The sequence below is a fragment of the Electrophorus electricus genome, chromosome 9, assembly GCF_041902795.1.
Source record: "Electrophorus electricus isolate QZ-2024a chromosome 9, ASM4190279v1, whole genome shotgun sequence".
Classification (NCBI taxonomy): domain Eukaryota; kingdom Metazoa; phylum Chordata; class Actinopteri; order Gymnotiformes; family Gymnotidae; genus Electrophorus; species Electrophorus electricus.
The window spans coordinates 7405439-7420717 of NC_137505.1; the positions used below are offsets into that span (position 1 = coordinate 7405439).

A 15279-nucleotide genomic window follows, 5' to 3' on the forward strand; every position below is an offset into this window, starting at 1 on the left:
GCACTTTTTGTATATTGCATTTTATGCAACAGAATGAGACTACACAGAGCTGTCTGTTTATTATGCACATGTACATGTGCATTCCAGCAGGTCATGTGTCATATGTGACTGGGGCATATGGTATCAATCAGGCAGATCCACACTTCCCTGCATGCTGAAATGGTTACGATAGAGACACCCGTTTGGGTTTTCGAGACAGCACGATGGCTGGCCATCGTTTCCAGGATTTGCCCAGGATGGGATGAAAAGATCTGAGATATGAAAGATATTTAAGATTCATCATAAAGGAAAGATCTGACATTTCCATAGATGGAAATAAGCCTTCATGCATTTGGCTCTGTATCACTGAATGGTAACCAGCTTCCTTCCATGGAAAGCCAAATGACAGACAGTACTGTCACACCACAGCTCAACCACAGTATAAACATTTCTACATGTAAATCTTGCCAGAGACACTGCCAGAGTCATGTTTTCACACACACACGCACACACACACACACACACACACACACACACACACACACACACACACACACTCCCTCCTTTTGTTCAATACTTTCTGCTGTTAAGACTGAAAACCCTTTATGCATGACCTGTTCTGAAGTATCTGTAGTACTCCAGTACATGCCGGACGGTTACAGAGCCCTGCGATCCAACCTTATTTGGACCTCTGGTGAAATGCCACGACTAGAAGAAACCTAAGAGAGCTTCACCAGACACCAGTCAGGAGAACCACCATGTATTCTACTTTAGAATCCTGTGCCAAATCTTCTAGAGTGTGTGTATGCATGCATGTATGTGTATCTGAAGATGATTCTAGGTGAGTCCATGCAGTGTACTGTGGTAATGTAGAGATATTCAAAATTGTAGTAAAGTACACAGAGGTTCCAGAGAAACAGGATGTTTTGGGCAGAGATCCTTCATCAGCTGTGCATGCAAAGTGAATATCTCTACATCTCTCTCTCTCGCTCACACACACACACACACACACACACACACACACACAGGCCCATTAAACAAAACAACAACAACAAAAAAAGTCAGTATGGTTCAGACACAGAAAAAAGCCCAATTCTGAGGGTCCATCTCCATGTTATGATTACTGAGCAATAATGTCCCCTGCCAGCCTCTCCTGCCGAGCTCAGAAACTAAACACATTGGCATCGCAGTTGGCAGGACCGAATGCCGTCACAAATCAAGGTTCTATAGTGTGGAGCTCAGCCTCCTCCAAGCTAAACAAAAACAACATCATTTGTTGGTTCACTGAAACACGCGGTGCCTAAACACCAACGTGAAGTAGCTGTACTCGCACAGCTGACTAATATTCCCAGTACCAGCTTCAGACCCCGGCACTGACCGTTTGAGGTCATCATCCATGGAGGAAACTCTAAAACATGCCCGACACTACAGAAATGCTCAAACAGGGGCATCAGACCACACACAAATAACGCGAGAGGTCCCATGGACTGGTGCTATGCACAACTTTAATTTGGATTAAAAGTGTGGCAGGAAATAGATGAAGAGGAAACCCATATAAAAAAAGCTTTTGTGCAAATGACATGTAAGCTTTGTGTTCATGGCTGCATGCCTGAGTTTCTACGGTACTCATCACTTGTAAACATAACAAGCAAACATGTTATGCTGTTATCATGTTAAGAAGCAGGACTTCAAACAAGAGAAAAGGGGAAGGATGTTGCCAAATATTGACAAGATCGGTTTGTGTCAATATAAATTTAAATTCATGCAAAAAGATCTAGAAGTGTTTTTTTTAATACAACAGGGAAATAAACAGAGTAAAAAAAAATGCATCAGTAATAGTAAACCTGACACACACACACACACACAAAACAAAAGATACACATTGGCAGTATCACACTGGGTGTGACGGTCGTGCGTCTGATGTTCTACTGTGTTTAGTCTGGAGGGCGAGTGGGTGGTTTGAGAGGGCGAGAAGAGGGTGGAGGAGACGATGAAATGACAGAAAGCACACAGGGCACGCTGCGCTCGCGCCCTCCGTGAAGTTCCATATTTATTCGAGGCTTAACACGGCAGCGTCATGCACTGTGACCTTCTGGCCGGGACAGATCCCTGACGACATGCACGCGATGAACCTCAGACGCCGGCACACAGGCCCCGCACTTACTGCAAGCGTGAGGTCAGTGAAAAATACCACGCGGGTGAACAACAGGGAAGAGTACAGACACGGGAAAGGGAACCAGAAGCAGTTGCGTCTCAATTATCTCAATCTGAAGCTCTAATGTAGCAATGGCACACTTGCTGGAGGCTTAAGAGATGAAAAGATGGCCTTCTCACAGTGCCTCTGGAAGGTGTTACGATGAAAGGCTTTGGTTGCTAAGATACAGGATGCACCAGCTCAGGTTTGTGATCAGATGGGACAAGGTAGAAGTGGAGAGGTAAACGACTCCTACGTTTGGAGGAAAACATTATAAACCAGCTAGAGCTAACAGACGGACGGAATAGGGATCGGTCTCCTTTGCAGGCAAAATTCCTGACTGGATCGCAAATCCAAAGAGCCCAGGCCAAAGTTGGGCTCTTCACGAACACCGCACAAAGTTAAAAGCAAGCGTGTCGAGATCGATCGCCCGATCTTCGACTTCCATGGTTTCCCAGACGCTGTTCTTAAGGAACCTGATCTGAGTAGCAGGCACTCGAGCTCAGATGCTGAGGACGTCCCCCCTGGCCTTCAACTCTGAACCTCCAAAGAGAATTCATTAAATTGCAGGCCCTTCAGGGAGGATGAACCCTTTTGAATTCTGGCAAGTCTGCGCATTGCGGTGCGCGGGGTCGATTCGATTACCAACGTCGCCGGGCAACTCGCTACAGCTGGAGGCGTACCAGGCGAGAGTAGATCTTTGGACTCCGTGCCGCATCCGCCAACCGGCTCCCTCGGCTCTCGTCCATCTTCAACAAAGCTCATGATGGGAAATTCCGTGTTTGTGAATTCAGAATTCTGCTCGTCGCTAAGGCAACACTGGAAGGATCACTACTAGTAATATATCTCGCTGTCCTCTTCCTCCACTCCAAGTCTTCCTCGTACTCCTGTGATGGTTGCTCCCATCCACAGTCATTGGGAAAGGACTTCGAGTGAGTGTACATCGCAAAGATTTAAATATCCCGAGTTAATAGCAAAAACCTAAGAGATGCCACCAAAAAGCAAGTGATATTGCCCTTCAAGCCTTCATGCTCGCATGCATCAAACAAAGCTGTGTTTGGTTCTAAACTCTTTAGCTAAAATGGGGTTCAGAACATGGTTAGGTGGCACTGCCTCTTCTCCCTGCTTCCGACATCCTAAGTCCAGTCACCGAGGGATCGATCAGCCTCTTGACTCTTGCTCATCTTCAGTTAATTAGGAGAGCGCTTCCAGTGCAAGTCTGGGCACAGGATTTCATAAAGCCAGGCTTCCACAGGCCTACTGGGAATCAACTAAACGGCGATATCTGATAGACTAAAGACAACGGCATTGCACAGGAAGAGCTACAAACGCAAGAGCTTGTTCCCACACACCCTTCCAAGGGGCCATGTTTACATTTAGCGGCATGTGGTGTTACTAGAATATTTGGTAATTATGCCAAAAATACTAAAACAAACAAACAAACAAACAAAAACCTTTGAGTATCCTGCACTGAGTATATATCCTCCCTAAAAATACTAGCCTGCAAAGACAGGCTTGTAGAGTTATTCAGGATTTGTGCTCTCATACCCAACACACACACACACACACACACACACACACACACAAAATATATATATATATATATATATATATATATATATATATAAATAAACTATAATGAAGGCTCTTCAAAGTACACTAAGGATACTGGAGCTATGCAGGATATATTAGACTTGCTAACTCACAACGTCTGCTTTGTCTGCACAGTTCCAATCATCGACTGATTACAGTCCACACTCCTACATATTTCTTCCCCTGCAATCACTGTTAAAAGGAAGCATACAGAAATATCAGCAGCTCTGATATGAGACGAGACGACTCATAGAAATAAAGCAAGGATTCGTGTATTCGCATTAGAATGAATACAAACGTAAGGGTTTCAAATAGTGATGCAGTAGATGCTCCAGGATTACCTTAAGAGTAACACCTTATAGATGTTCCTCTCTGACGTCCTAAAAGGCTTTGCTTTCTACAAGGCCTGCCAGTCAAACAAGAATCAATTTTCTAGCTGGCAAAAAAACGTGATTCGCCATTCCGAGCAAAATGTCAGAAAGCTGCCAGAAAACCTCCAGCAGAAACTGCCTTCCTTGCTTAGAGAGCAATATGTCTGGATCTGAAACGCTGACTGCCTGCTGATGTTGGCAGTTGTGTAGGGACTCAAGAGGGTTTAAATTTCACCAGGATCGTCTTTATCCACAGGGCCAAGGAGGAACACCTACGTGAAGAACATAGTACTTCACTTGCTCGCCTCGGCACATCACTCTTCTCTCAGCCCAGAAGATTGTGTCCATCAATAACCACACTGCAGCCATCCGCTGGGTTTTTTACGGTTCCCGATGGCAATCTGGTCATTTGCAGGACAGCTAGGCTAGAGGTCTTAAAACTGGCTAACTACAGCACACTCGAAGGCCGGCTGGTGCATACGGAGAAACTCACCTGTCTCCACAGGAGTGCGTCCAGCTCGTTTGCTTTCCACGAGATCGCCACGTGCGTGGCCGACAGCACAACTCCGGTGATGACTGCCGCGCGCATCCTCACGGGCAGAAGTGTGTAGATGACGTGAATGAAGAAGACGGTCCACCACACGCCCTCCGAGGCGCTGCGCGGGTGCACGAGCAGCACACCCACCGCCTGGATCACCAGCACCACCAGGATGACCACGTAGCACACGAGCCACATGTGGTCCTGGTGGAAGCCGTTCCGGTTGCACACGGCAATGAGCACGAGGATGAGCAAGGCGGCCGCCGAAAAAACCACCGCGTACGTGACACTGCACGTACCCGCGGCGCAGTGGAAGCCCAGCATGACCGCACACATGAGCACAAGCACAGCCATCAGCATGGTCAAACTGCTCTGATTGAGGCGGAAGAAGTACCGCTGGTACAGCCTCTCCAGCTTCTCCGACCGGAATTTCTTGGATCTGAAAATCTGCATCACGCCGTTGCAGCAGGCGTCCGCGGAACAGCGAAGCTCCGGCGCGGGCTCCTCCTCGGGCTTGGATACGACTCCCCTGTCTTCCAAACCCAGCTCCACCGACCTGGGTCTCACCTCGCCATCCGCGTGCCTCGGGGACGACCGGTTGTTGTTCCGAGTCTCCTCCTCGTGTTGTTGCCACGCAGACTTGGACCTGAAGCTGACCCTACTGACGGTCACGGTGGCACGCCCCGGTCGCCGGTCGTCCTCCTCCCTCCGTCGACTGCTCGACCGTGCGAGCGTTTTGCTCGAGGATGTGGCCGAGTATGGACATCCGTTGGCTACGGACTCGGACTCGCCCCAGGCGGATCTGTGCTCCGTCCCGGCCCGCAGACTCAGAGTCCCGACGCAGGGTGGACTCACGCTGTTGGATCTGGACATGATCTTTGCGGCTGAGGAGGTTCCTACAGGCGTAACCCCTCTGTATAGTTCCAGAGAAATGCCCCAAAACGTTGCGTTCACCAATAAACTGCTTTCACATACGACACCCCATTTTCGTGAGGGTTTTATGATTTTGGCTATGATATGTAGAAAGCAATTATATGTTGGTCAAGTTGTTCCACTCCCAAAGGAAGTAGTCCAATCATGTCTCTATAATTAATTGCAGCGCCGGTTTTTTTTTTTTTTTAAATAAATGCGACCTGAAAAGAAGTCCTGTTATCATCATTCTGTTAACTCCGCCATTGAAAGAACCGGGGAAAGATCAAGTTGCTAATTTGCACAAGAAAAACCTCTGAAGACTAAAAAGTTAAGAATAAAATTAAATCAAAGCACTTCAGAGACCACTTAAAATAATTAAACATCCAATATAACCCCTGGGGACGTAACCCTGGGCAACCAAAGCATCACGGGAAGTGAGCCCATCCGTACAGGGAATATGCTCCACGCGTGTTCCCGGTATTCCGTAAAACGGTAATTGCGCAGTCAGTGCCAGTTCACTCCGAACCGGCGAGAACGGACCGAGCCTCCGTCATATCCCCCAAACGCCTTCGCCCGACAGTGTGGAGCAAACCAGAGCCTCGGATGTGAGAGTGCACGGGATGACTCCATTGCGGAGTCCACCCTGATCCATCGGTTCATTGATCCCGGCGAGCTGTTCACCTGTGCGTGTGGTCGCTGCCCCCTACACGGTTATATGGTGAGTCTCCCCATGGTCGATTAATCGGTCGCGATCCACTCCCGTTCGGTGGTCAAGCAGAATATCCCGCGGCTCCCGTGTATTCCTGCATTGTAAGAATCCCTAAGCTGCCGTCCTGACCTCGCAGCTGTCCGTCCACCGTCTCCGTGGTGGACAGATTTCATCCATGGCGATAACGCGCTGGCAGGACTGGTTCGCACCCTGGCGCACGTCGGATGAGCGAACGCTGGGCTCGCAGCACGGTGCTCAGTGAGCTGTCCAGCTCTTCCCATGCAGCTCTGCGAGACAGATGGGCGCTATTGATCACGCAACGCCCGTTTCGGTGCTAGTAGGCTTTGTATCGCCATTCAACCAAGTATGATTTTCAAGACCCGCCCTCTGACCAATCCTATTGGGTGCATGATTAAGAAACTTTCCCCGTGCTCGCCTATTGGCTAACATGCGTGTCACAGACTGACTCCACACTGCCTGTGCGTTTGTATAAGGGGACGCTCCACAAATACAGCTGGAGAGGTTGAGCTGGGACGAAAATGAAGCGTATGACCTTCTCCGCAAGCCAAAATCGGAAGTAATAAGCCTGTTCAGAAAAAGGCGTTTCATTTAATAAGTAGCCCGTTGTGTGTCAGGTAGTGTGTGCTGCATCCTGTCTTTAAATTAGCATTGCTCACAGCATATGAAAATATGCTCACCAATTATGGGATAGTCAACGACACATGGATTTGGGCAGGCTTAAAGAATTGCAAGCCTTTATTTAGTTACACTTTCCACCTGTTACATTCACTTTTATTCATTTTACTTTGTTCTCTGTCATAATCAAATGCATTACTTCTAACACTGCAAACTGACCTTCCATGTTCCTTTAATCTTTTTCAAATTGTTCTTCTCTATAAAAATAGCCTTTTAAATGACACCCCTCACTCTCAGATCCCATGAATGCTGGAGGAATAGAACGTGCTGGCACAAATCTAAACGCTTGCGTCGTCCATGACGAAGAATGAAAACATCACGCCTGACTGAAGACAACGTTAAATGATAAAGGTGTCGTGTTGAGTCACTTCTAACAGAAAGGGAACACACCTGCGATTCTAAACACCTTAATGAATGCAGTTTCCTCCAAAGGGCAGAACAAGGATCCAGACCATCAGAGTGAAGATCTCTACTGCCATCATGTGAATGACAGATGAACTTTTGCTACCACATTCTTCAAAGCTGTACAATAGAAATCCTTAAATTCTTGTTTTGCTGAATCTAGCTCCATGCAATTATTGCAGACATTACATAGAGTTGAATATTGTGTATTTGAATACATGAACATGAGATAAATAAAACAAATTCACCTAAATTTCAGATTTTTTTCAAGACATATGATGGTGCAGAAAACTGAGGTCATTATTATTTAACAGACAGGAAAATATGTCAAGTGTGGAAATGTTAACTACTGCTTTTTAAATTTAAAAAGTTAAAAAAACAATAAAAAACCCCCAGCATTTTGTTTTAGAGGTTGCATACCTAACAGGAAAAAAGAATCATTACTGGTTTGGTCTTCCACATTATTAGTTTATTGTAAATATATAACTGTTTTACTAATAATACAAAGTCTTCTGGTCCCATGCAAGTCCTTTGTCTCAAAGGTCCAACATTCCCTTGGTTGCTTTAAGGGTCATGCTTCAAAGGCGTTCACCCAGGTGTTACACCACTCCAGGTGACTGTGTAATTTCACCTTTCATGCAGTTTTAAACAAAGGTGCACTCCAGACACACATTCCAAAAAGGCTAGCCATGTCAACCGTTTTTATTCGACTCGAATGCACGATGCAACTACGGTGCAGGGAGGTTAAATGAGGTCAGCATTTCTTCCAGGGAAATTACAGGGAACACTGCACACCAGCAAGTAGGAGCACATAATTTCACTGCAACCTAATCTGGCTGTTGCGGAGAAGGCGACATGATGACCTTTCACTTTCACAGGCAGGTAGAGTGGCCTCTACCGACCACTTGCCGTGCTTCTACGCTACACACTGCACAAGCAAAGTTTGGACCCAGTAGCGGAAAAAGGCCAGCCAATGATACATTAGTCCTTCCTGTGGCTTCAGCTCACTTAGTTCTTTGGTTGTGACGGTGAGGGCAGACAAATAAGGAAGTGCTCAGTAACTCCTGACTCCAGGCTGGCTCGGCCCATTATTAAATTATGTCAATTGGAACTGCACGAGTGGAGGCAGCGTAACCCAACCTGTCCTGAAGCTGGGGCCTGTGCTAGCTTCCTGCTCATCCTGCACTCTACGCTGCCTTGTTTCATTCAGACACCTCACAAACAGCCCAAGAACATCAGCCTGCAAACAGAATCCCGAGCTGCTCTTCACACGTCAAGATTTCATTAGTAGCAAGAGCCTGATTAGGGTACGCTATAATAGGAGTTAGAAGAAGAAGAAAAAACCCTATACCATCACATCAATGGGACTTGTGTACAATCAGTTTGGCTAAAGAGCTACTGGCATGAGCCGAATATATAGCGACAAACAACCGACATTCACTATTAAACAAAACAGCTACCAATGACAATTTTTTTGTTAACATGACTCTCGTTGTACAATAAACACCGAAAGAAAGTATGAAAACCGCAGCTAGAGGTTATGGACGAGCAGTCAATACTGAGCACACATGTCCTGAGCAAAATCGGTGAGGAACACGCAAATGATTCAGATAGTGTCAAAGCAAAGGAATGTCTTCACACGTTAGACAGAGACATGTGGATAGAACAAGAACAGGAAGTTGGAACTTAACTGTCTGTCCATCCCCCTGAATGTGCATCAGGAAACCTGTCACCAGGACTCCCAGGTACACACAGGGAGAGGTTCAGTCTACTCACTGTCGTAGGGAAAGACTGATTGTCTAAATGTCTCCGATTCTACTTTAATACTCTGAAAAGGTGAAAATCCAAACATATTATCTCCACCGCACTAAGATCAGTGAAACCGTGTTAGACTCATTAAAAACAATTTCACATAGTAAGCATATTAGCATGAATAACTGCATTCAGCTCTTGAGCCATTGATATCAAATGATCAAGATCGTTATTTAAAAAAAAAAAAAAAAAAATCAAAAAAAAAATCATAATGTTCATTTGCAAACCAACAGTGCTATAAATCATCTCAAATGTCATTTCTTTATTTCTTTCTTGAAAAAAGTTGGGCTCTGTGCATCAACAAGCATACGTTATACGTGGCGGACCCGAGCCGACCGCGTTAGGATGGAGCGTCGGCGCTCGTTCATTCCACTTTGCTGTAGTCCTCCACGTGGCCCAGGACCTTCTTCCTCTGCCTCAACATGTGGAAGTAGAGCTGAGGGAACACTGCAGGACAGGAGACACACGCATTCATCACCAGCCACCAGCACAACAAAAGCGGTCAGAGCCTACTACTCACATACCGATTGGGTCCTAAATCAACGTGCCGTATGATGGCGTGTGAACAAAATAAATTTTTCTAGTATGCGAAAGATACCCGGATGATGCATTACTTCTGCCAAATACTCCAGTACGCAACCAGAGCCATCTTCATGGTGGACTGCATCCCATCGCGCAACGGTGGCGGAAAATCTTTCCCGAGTGGGCGGAACCTTCATATATTTTCCACGACCTCGTAGTGTGGTTTGTGTTTGTTGCATACTGGATACTATACTGCATAGTAATATGGGGACCAGTATGCAGTACACAGTATATACTGAGTGCAGTAGGCTAGTTGGAACATAGCCCACACATGAGAGATCTGGCACATCAGAATTCATATGAAGGCATTTACAAGTATAGACGGCACTGTGTCACAGTAGAGGCCAACAGCTGAATGACGGTGGATATCAGGTGTACCATTTCATACACCAGATTAAGAATAAAAAAACACTTACAGGGGATGTAGGACGCCATGCTGAGGATGAGGAAGGTATGGTAGTCGAAGGAGAAGTTGTACTTGTTGGGGAGAGTGATGGAATAGAGGCCTGTCTTCTGCACGTAAGGCAGGGCGGCGTAGATGGTTAGAAGTTCTCCAGTCACTCCCATGGGGTACAGCACAATAAAAAATGTGTATCTGCAGCCACATTTGACATTATGTTCAATCAACCCAACGCTAACACACAATACAGCTTTAATAACAGCAATAGCAACCAATCATATGTTGTTTAAATATTTACAGCAGCCACAAAGGACTTCCAAAAGACTGTCGGAATTGACCCACGAGCACAAGGGGATTGATTGATAGAGAACATGGCTCAGATATGTACTGTGCATTTCTGTGGCCAGGTGCATAGATCCCTGGCAGGCTTGTACGTGACACTCTGCTTAACGGTGAAGCTTTGCGTTCAGTGGTTCTCGTTCATGTTAATTAAGAACACAGCACAGGAGAATGTGCAATGAATGGGAGTGTGTGCATAAAAGGCCTTTACCTGGCCCATTTGATAAGGTACGGGAGGTGGTTGAGCAAGCTGAAGGTGTAGAATGAGTAGCGTATGATCTCTGTGATGGTCCACGCCACCACAAACAGAAGCACACTGTCTTCACTCTGGACCTGGAGGCACAGGGCAGAAGTGTGAGGCCTGACTCGTCCTGCCCACAGTGGCGATCCACAAGGATAGATGTTAAGCCAAATCATGCAACTAAATGTTTGCTACTGGTTTCACTGCGTTTAGGCAAATCACAGAGACAACACCTGAAACAGTCCATAAGCAGTCCAAGTAGCTACAACATGGGCTGCAAATCACTCAACTGCCAATAACAACTCTACACACATTAAAACATTTTATTTTAGTAACAAAGACAACAAACAAGCAAATATGGGCATCAGAATCCAAGGCATCCAGAGACACAAAGTATTATTGATCATTTCTGGTTCAAGCAGATTTTTCTTAAGACCAAAAAACACTTACAGTCCTTTAGGTTTCAGCACAGAAGTCTTTTTTTTTCTGGGGTGAGCAAAGAAAACCTGAGCCTTAGTTACAGGCACATGTCATTAAACCACCAGGACGGTGAGGAATACGAAAATCCCCACAACACACTGGACGGGACGCTGGACATTCAGGGAAGGAAAAGCTGTTTAAAAGTAATTAACATGATATCAAAGATACCTTTGAGCTCTGTAATCACTAACCTATAACATAACTAACCACTGGGGGACAGTCATTTATAAGTATAGCCTAGATCCTATATCAAGACATTTTACTGGAATTTTGAGAAATTGCTGTGACCTTTTTTAGTTCTCACACACACACACACACACATTTCTTGCCAAGTTCCTACAATATTAATGTGCTCCTTTCTTAACACCTGTAGGCCTACAGATCAATACAAAAAAAAAAGGAATTTAAATTTTTATTCCTCACCGACAAGTGAACAGTTTTAGGTCATGAACATTTTCTAATCTGATTATGTGCTTACATTTCTGCTTTGTATACATATCCATTTATCCAACCTCATTTCTTGTGCCACTGCAAAATGAAAACAGAATATTGCAGTATGAAAATGACCCTCATATGAGCTAGTAGCAAGGGACACTTACTTCTCTAACGCTGTGGGTCACAGCCCAAGTGAGGAACACGCGCGACATCACCTGAAATCCAGTCAGGACCACAGAGGAGGGCACGATTCCTACAAAGGTGCAGTGATCAGCACGTGCATGTCCGTAAAAATGGAACAAAAACGCTCAACCTGGAGGCACTAAAAGCTGCGCTTACACACTGCACACCAGGAATGGCGATGCCACAGTTCCCACAACGCTGCTGGCTGTTCCAGAGCGGCTACCCAACGGGGTAATGGGAGCCAGTGGGGCACGAACGGGGGGTAGGAGGGATGGGCGTTCGCACTCTGGCTGTGGGATAAGGTGTGCCGTGTGTTCCCTGTGTTCCCTGTGCTTCACGACTGTGAAGAGCATGGCCCCTTTAAACCACACACTCCACACATGCTGCCCGGTACACACAAAACCTTACGTTTAGACAATGCTGCGCGTCTGCGTACAGACGGCTGGGAAAGAGCACTATGACAACGATGAAACAATATGAAACGATTTCTTATCATTTTTATGCTAACCATATGCAGCTTTAATCTCCCTGTAAAAGATAAATGACTTCAGTAGACTGAAAAATGGAACTGAAGGTATCCAGGTTATTAAGGATTGGCTGGCCTGTAATTTCCTTAAGTTAAATGAAAGCGGAACAGAGGGATTGATTTTGGTCCTCAAAGTGTGGCCTGCAACATAAAGAAGCTTGGCCCACAGACCTTATAAACTTTTATCCTTGAAATTTGGACACCATTTTTTATTCTGAATTAATTTTTCTTCGCATATAAGGATGTGGGTTCAAAGCCCCGTTATCTTTAACTGAGAAATCTTGCTAAAATTAGGAAAATGCTCTTTCCAGTACACAGGCAGAATTATTCAAACTTTTGCATCATCCCATCTTGTCTACTGTTAACTCCTTATTTGTGCCTTAGTCATGGAGCTATGTCACGGCTGCAGTTGGTGCAGAGTGTGGCTGCTCAGGTATTGGCCTCATTGCATTGGCTGCCTGTTGCCTTTAGGGTTAAACTTCTGGCGTTAACATATCAGACGATGCATGGCGGCGGATTAAAATAGATTTCTGAGCCATTAGTCCCATATTTAAATGCGAAGTCACTGTGGTCCTCTAGCCAAGAGCTTTTAGTAGTTCCCAGGGCTAAGCAAAAAGCTTTGGAACACTCTGCCCTTAGACATTAGACTTGACAGGTCTAAGGAGTGTAAATAAAAGGTTAAGATATTTGTGCCTTAGCTTTTGAGGCTTTGAAGCACTTTGTAGTTTTACTTGAAAAAGTTTTATATAAACAAATGTTTACTTACTAACTAACTAAGAGAAGAGGAAGTCACTTACCCACAGCACAATGCAATATCTGTAAAGAAAGAATTGAAAACCGTTAATAAAAATCGGTCAGTAACTACAGCGCTAATTAACTATTAACTATTCAGTTAGTCAGACAAAAATATTTGCGTATGAGTGTCAGTGGGAATCTCCAGGAAGCCCACTGATATAAAATCTTAACGAAGACTCATTCTCACTGCAAACGTCGCATCACCAAAACTGCATTTTGGATGCTTTTCACATAGGAGGTTGAGATCTAAAAACTGGATTGGAGTTCTAATCCAAAAATGGCACGCTGCTTTGAAAGTATGCGCCTCCCGTGCCAAACCATTCCTCATCAGCCTGGCAGGGGAACATGTCTGTCCCCTGACAGTCTTACAAGTGCGTCGCGTGAAAACAGTCTCAGTTAAAATGTTCTCTCAAAGCTCACCACGAACCTCAAGGAGCGCCCCAGTCTGGAAGAACTTAAGTGGCTTCTCTATAGAGTAGTACAGACCATGGTAGCTGCCTCTGGCTAGGTAGGCTCGGACGAGACCCACAGCAATGACCAACCAACTGCAAAAGAGAGAGAACATTTGGTTACGTTTCACATGGCCAGATTTTTTTTGTTTCCAAATCCAACATAAATTTGATCATCTTTTATCCACAGGAATCATATTTCATTTCAGAACCTCTTTGTAACTTTGGTGTGTATACACATACATAAACACAACATGATAGTAGATAAGATACAGAAAACTGCAGTGGTAATAGATGAGGCAGTGCTAGCTATTCGAAACATCCATAGAATGCAATTTAAAAAAAAACAAAAAAGTTGGAGAAACACCAGGGACTGAAAGAGGAAAGAGAGAGTGTGTGGAAGCTTAACACAAAGGTGAGTGGTGACGGGGCATCGAGAGATTCCAGGAACGATATCAATCAATCTCAGTGCAGAGGGGCACAATACAAGGAACCACAAAACCACGATACTGTACCCTCAAACTTGCAGAATAACTTACTCATTGTGAAATAACATCCTAGCATCCTATTACGCAGCCTAATATCTACAAAACTATTTTTAGCGTTTCTAGTCAGTAGAGCATAATTCACCAAACGTTGAAGGAAGCCTATTTTTGGAATTTGGACCACGTCTTACTGTCACAGATCTGGAATTCTCAGAACAGGCTGGTTGCTGTAGGCTTAGGGCTAAAGGTTGGTCCTATTATCACAGATCACACTGAAGCATTTATTAGGGTGTTATACAATACACTTTCAGGTTGAGTCCAGTCATCACCCAATCAGAAGCGAAACGCAGTAGCTAGTGCAATATGAATTAGATATCTTACATTGGTAAATAATAGCTTAGAAAATCAGTGAACATATAATTTCAAAGCAACTTCTTTAAAGCATTCTACATAGCCTTCTTACCGCAACCCGTGATTGCGTTTAGAGAAAAGGTTACCAAATTGCATCACCACATTGTTCTCTGGTCATATCTTAACTGCCGTTGCGCGAAAGTGAGAAATCCTGTTTGACTCAACGTAAACTGACTTCGTCAAACCGGTCAGCGCTTTACCGGTCACATTGTCCGGTCAGCCGTAAAGCAACTCAACCGTAATAAACTTTATTAGCTAACTGACCTGGCGAATGTAGACGGATTTGAACCGTCGTGAGCTAGCGCAGCTAACCAGCTAGCTATCCGAATACCAACAGCCCTGAAGCCATTTTACCACACGTTCCCCAGCAGCACTAAGCATCACGACATGCGTCTCGCCAGCAGGGTCGTTCAGTCCCCGCGTTGCTCCGGCAATTTGCTGGCCACGCTAGTCGAGAGCAAAGCACGCCAGGCAGGGACGGCGGCCGCGGCGCACGCGAGGGCCCCGCGCGCCGCTTTCACGCGGCCGGCCGCGCGCTCGTACCCGGCCGTCATCACCACGTTGTAGAGCACCAGGTAGGCGGCGGCCAGCGCGCCCGGGCCCCTCTTCCGTCCCAGGGCGCCGTCGGCGACGGCGGGTCTGCTGGTCCCCATGGCAGGCGCGGACATGGCGGCGCTCCCGGCAGCTGGAGTCTGGCCGCCTTCGCGGGGAACGGCGTCCGCAGCGAGCGCCATCTACGGGCCGAAG

General features: G+C 45.8%; 2 protein-coding genes across 4 annotated transcripts in view; both read right to left on the reverse strand.

Annotated features, from left to right (window-relative positions):
- The window catches only part of adcy5 (adenylate cyclase 5), a 46212-nt gene extending 39588 nt beyond the window's left edge, over nt 1-6624 (reverse strand). Inside the window, exon 1 of one of the 2 annotated variants that reach the window (XM_026995502.3) lies at nt 4631-6624. In XM_026995502.3, coding sequence (XP_026851303.2) covers nt 4631-5548 — 918 coding nt within the window. In that variant the 5' untranslated portion in view covers nt 5549-6624. The remainder of the gene's footprint in view (nt 1-4630) is intronic. The other variant, XM_026995503.3, reaches the window with a different exon arrangement.
- A 1217-nt stretch (nt 6625-7841) lies between these two features.
- On the reverse strand, nt 7842-15266 carry hacd2 (3-hydroxyacyl-CoA dehydratase 2). 2 transcript variants are annotated; one of them, XM_035522855.2, is made up of 7 exons: nt 15076-15266; nt 13615-13732; nt 13190-13208; nt 11848-11936; nt 10739-10860; nt 10205-10383; nt 7842-9622 (listed from the first exon to the last, which is right to left on the reverse strand). In XM_035522855.2, exons 1-7 carry the CDS (start codon nt 15264-15266, stop codon nt 9504-9506), a joined length of 837 nt encoding a protein of 278 aa, XP_035378748.2. In that variant the 3' UTR covers nt 7842-9503. The 2 variants fall into 2 exon arrangements, with proteins under 2 accessions (XP_035378748.2, XP_035378749.2); XM_035522856.2 differs by having other exon boundaries at nt 7842-9653.
- Nucleotides 15267-15279: the final 13 nt, after the last annotated feature.

What these genes read in the sequence shown, in the direction of transcription:
- hacd2 (XM_035522855.2), bottom strand. Translation starts at nt 15,266, where the DNA reads ATGGCGCTCGCTGCGGACGCCGTTCCCCGCGAAGGCGGCCAGACTCCA. An exon ending in AACGTGGTGATGACGGCCGG is followed by an intron (nt 13,733 to 15,075) that starts GTACGAGCGCGC and finishes TCTCTTTTGCAG; the next exon opens with TTGGTTGGTCATTGCTGTGG. An exon ending in CATGGCGTCCTACATCCCCT is followed by an intron (nt 9,623 to 10,204) that starts GTAAGTGTTTTT and finishes CCACATGTTGAG; the next exon opens with GCAGAGGAAGAAGGTCCTGG.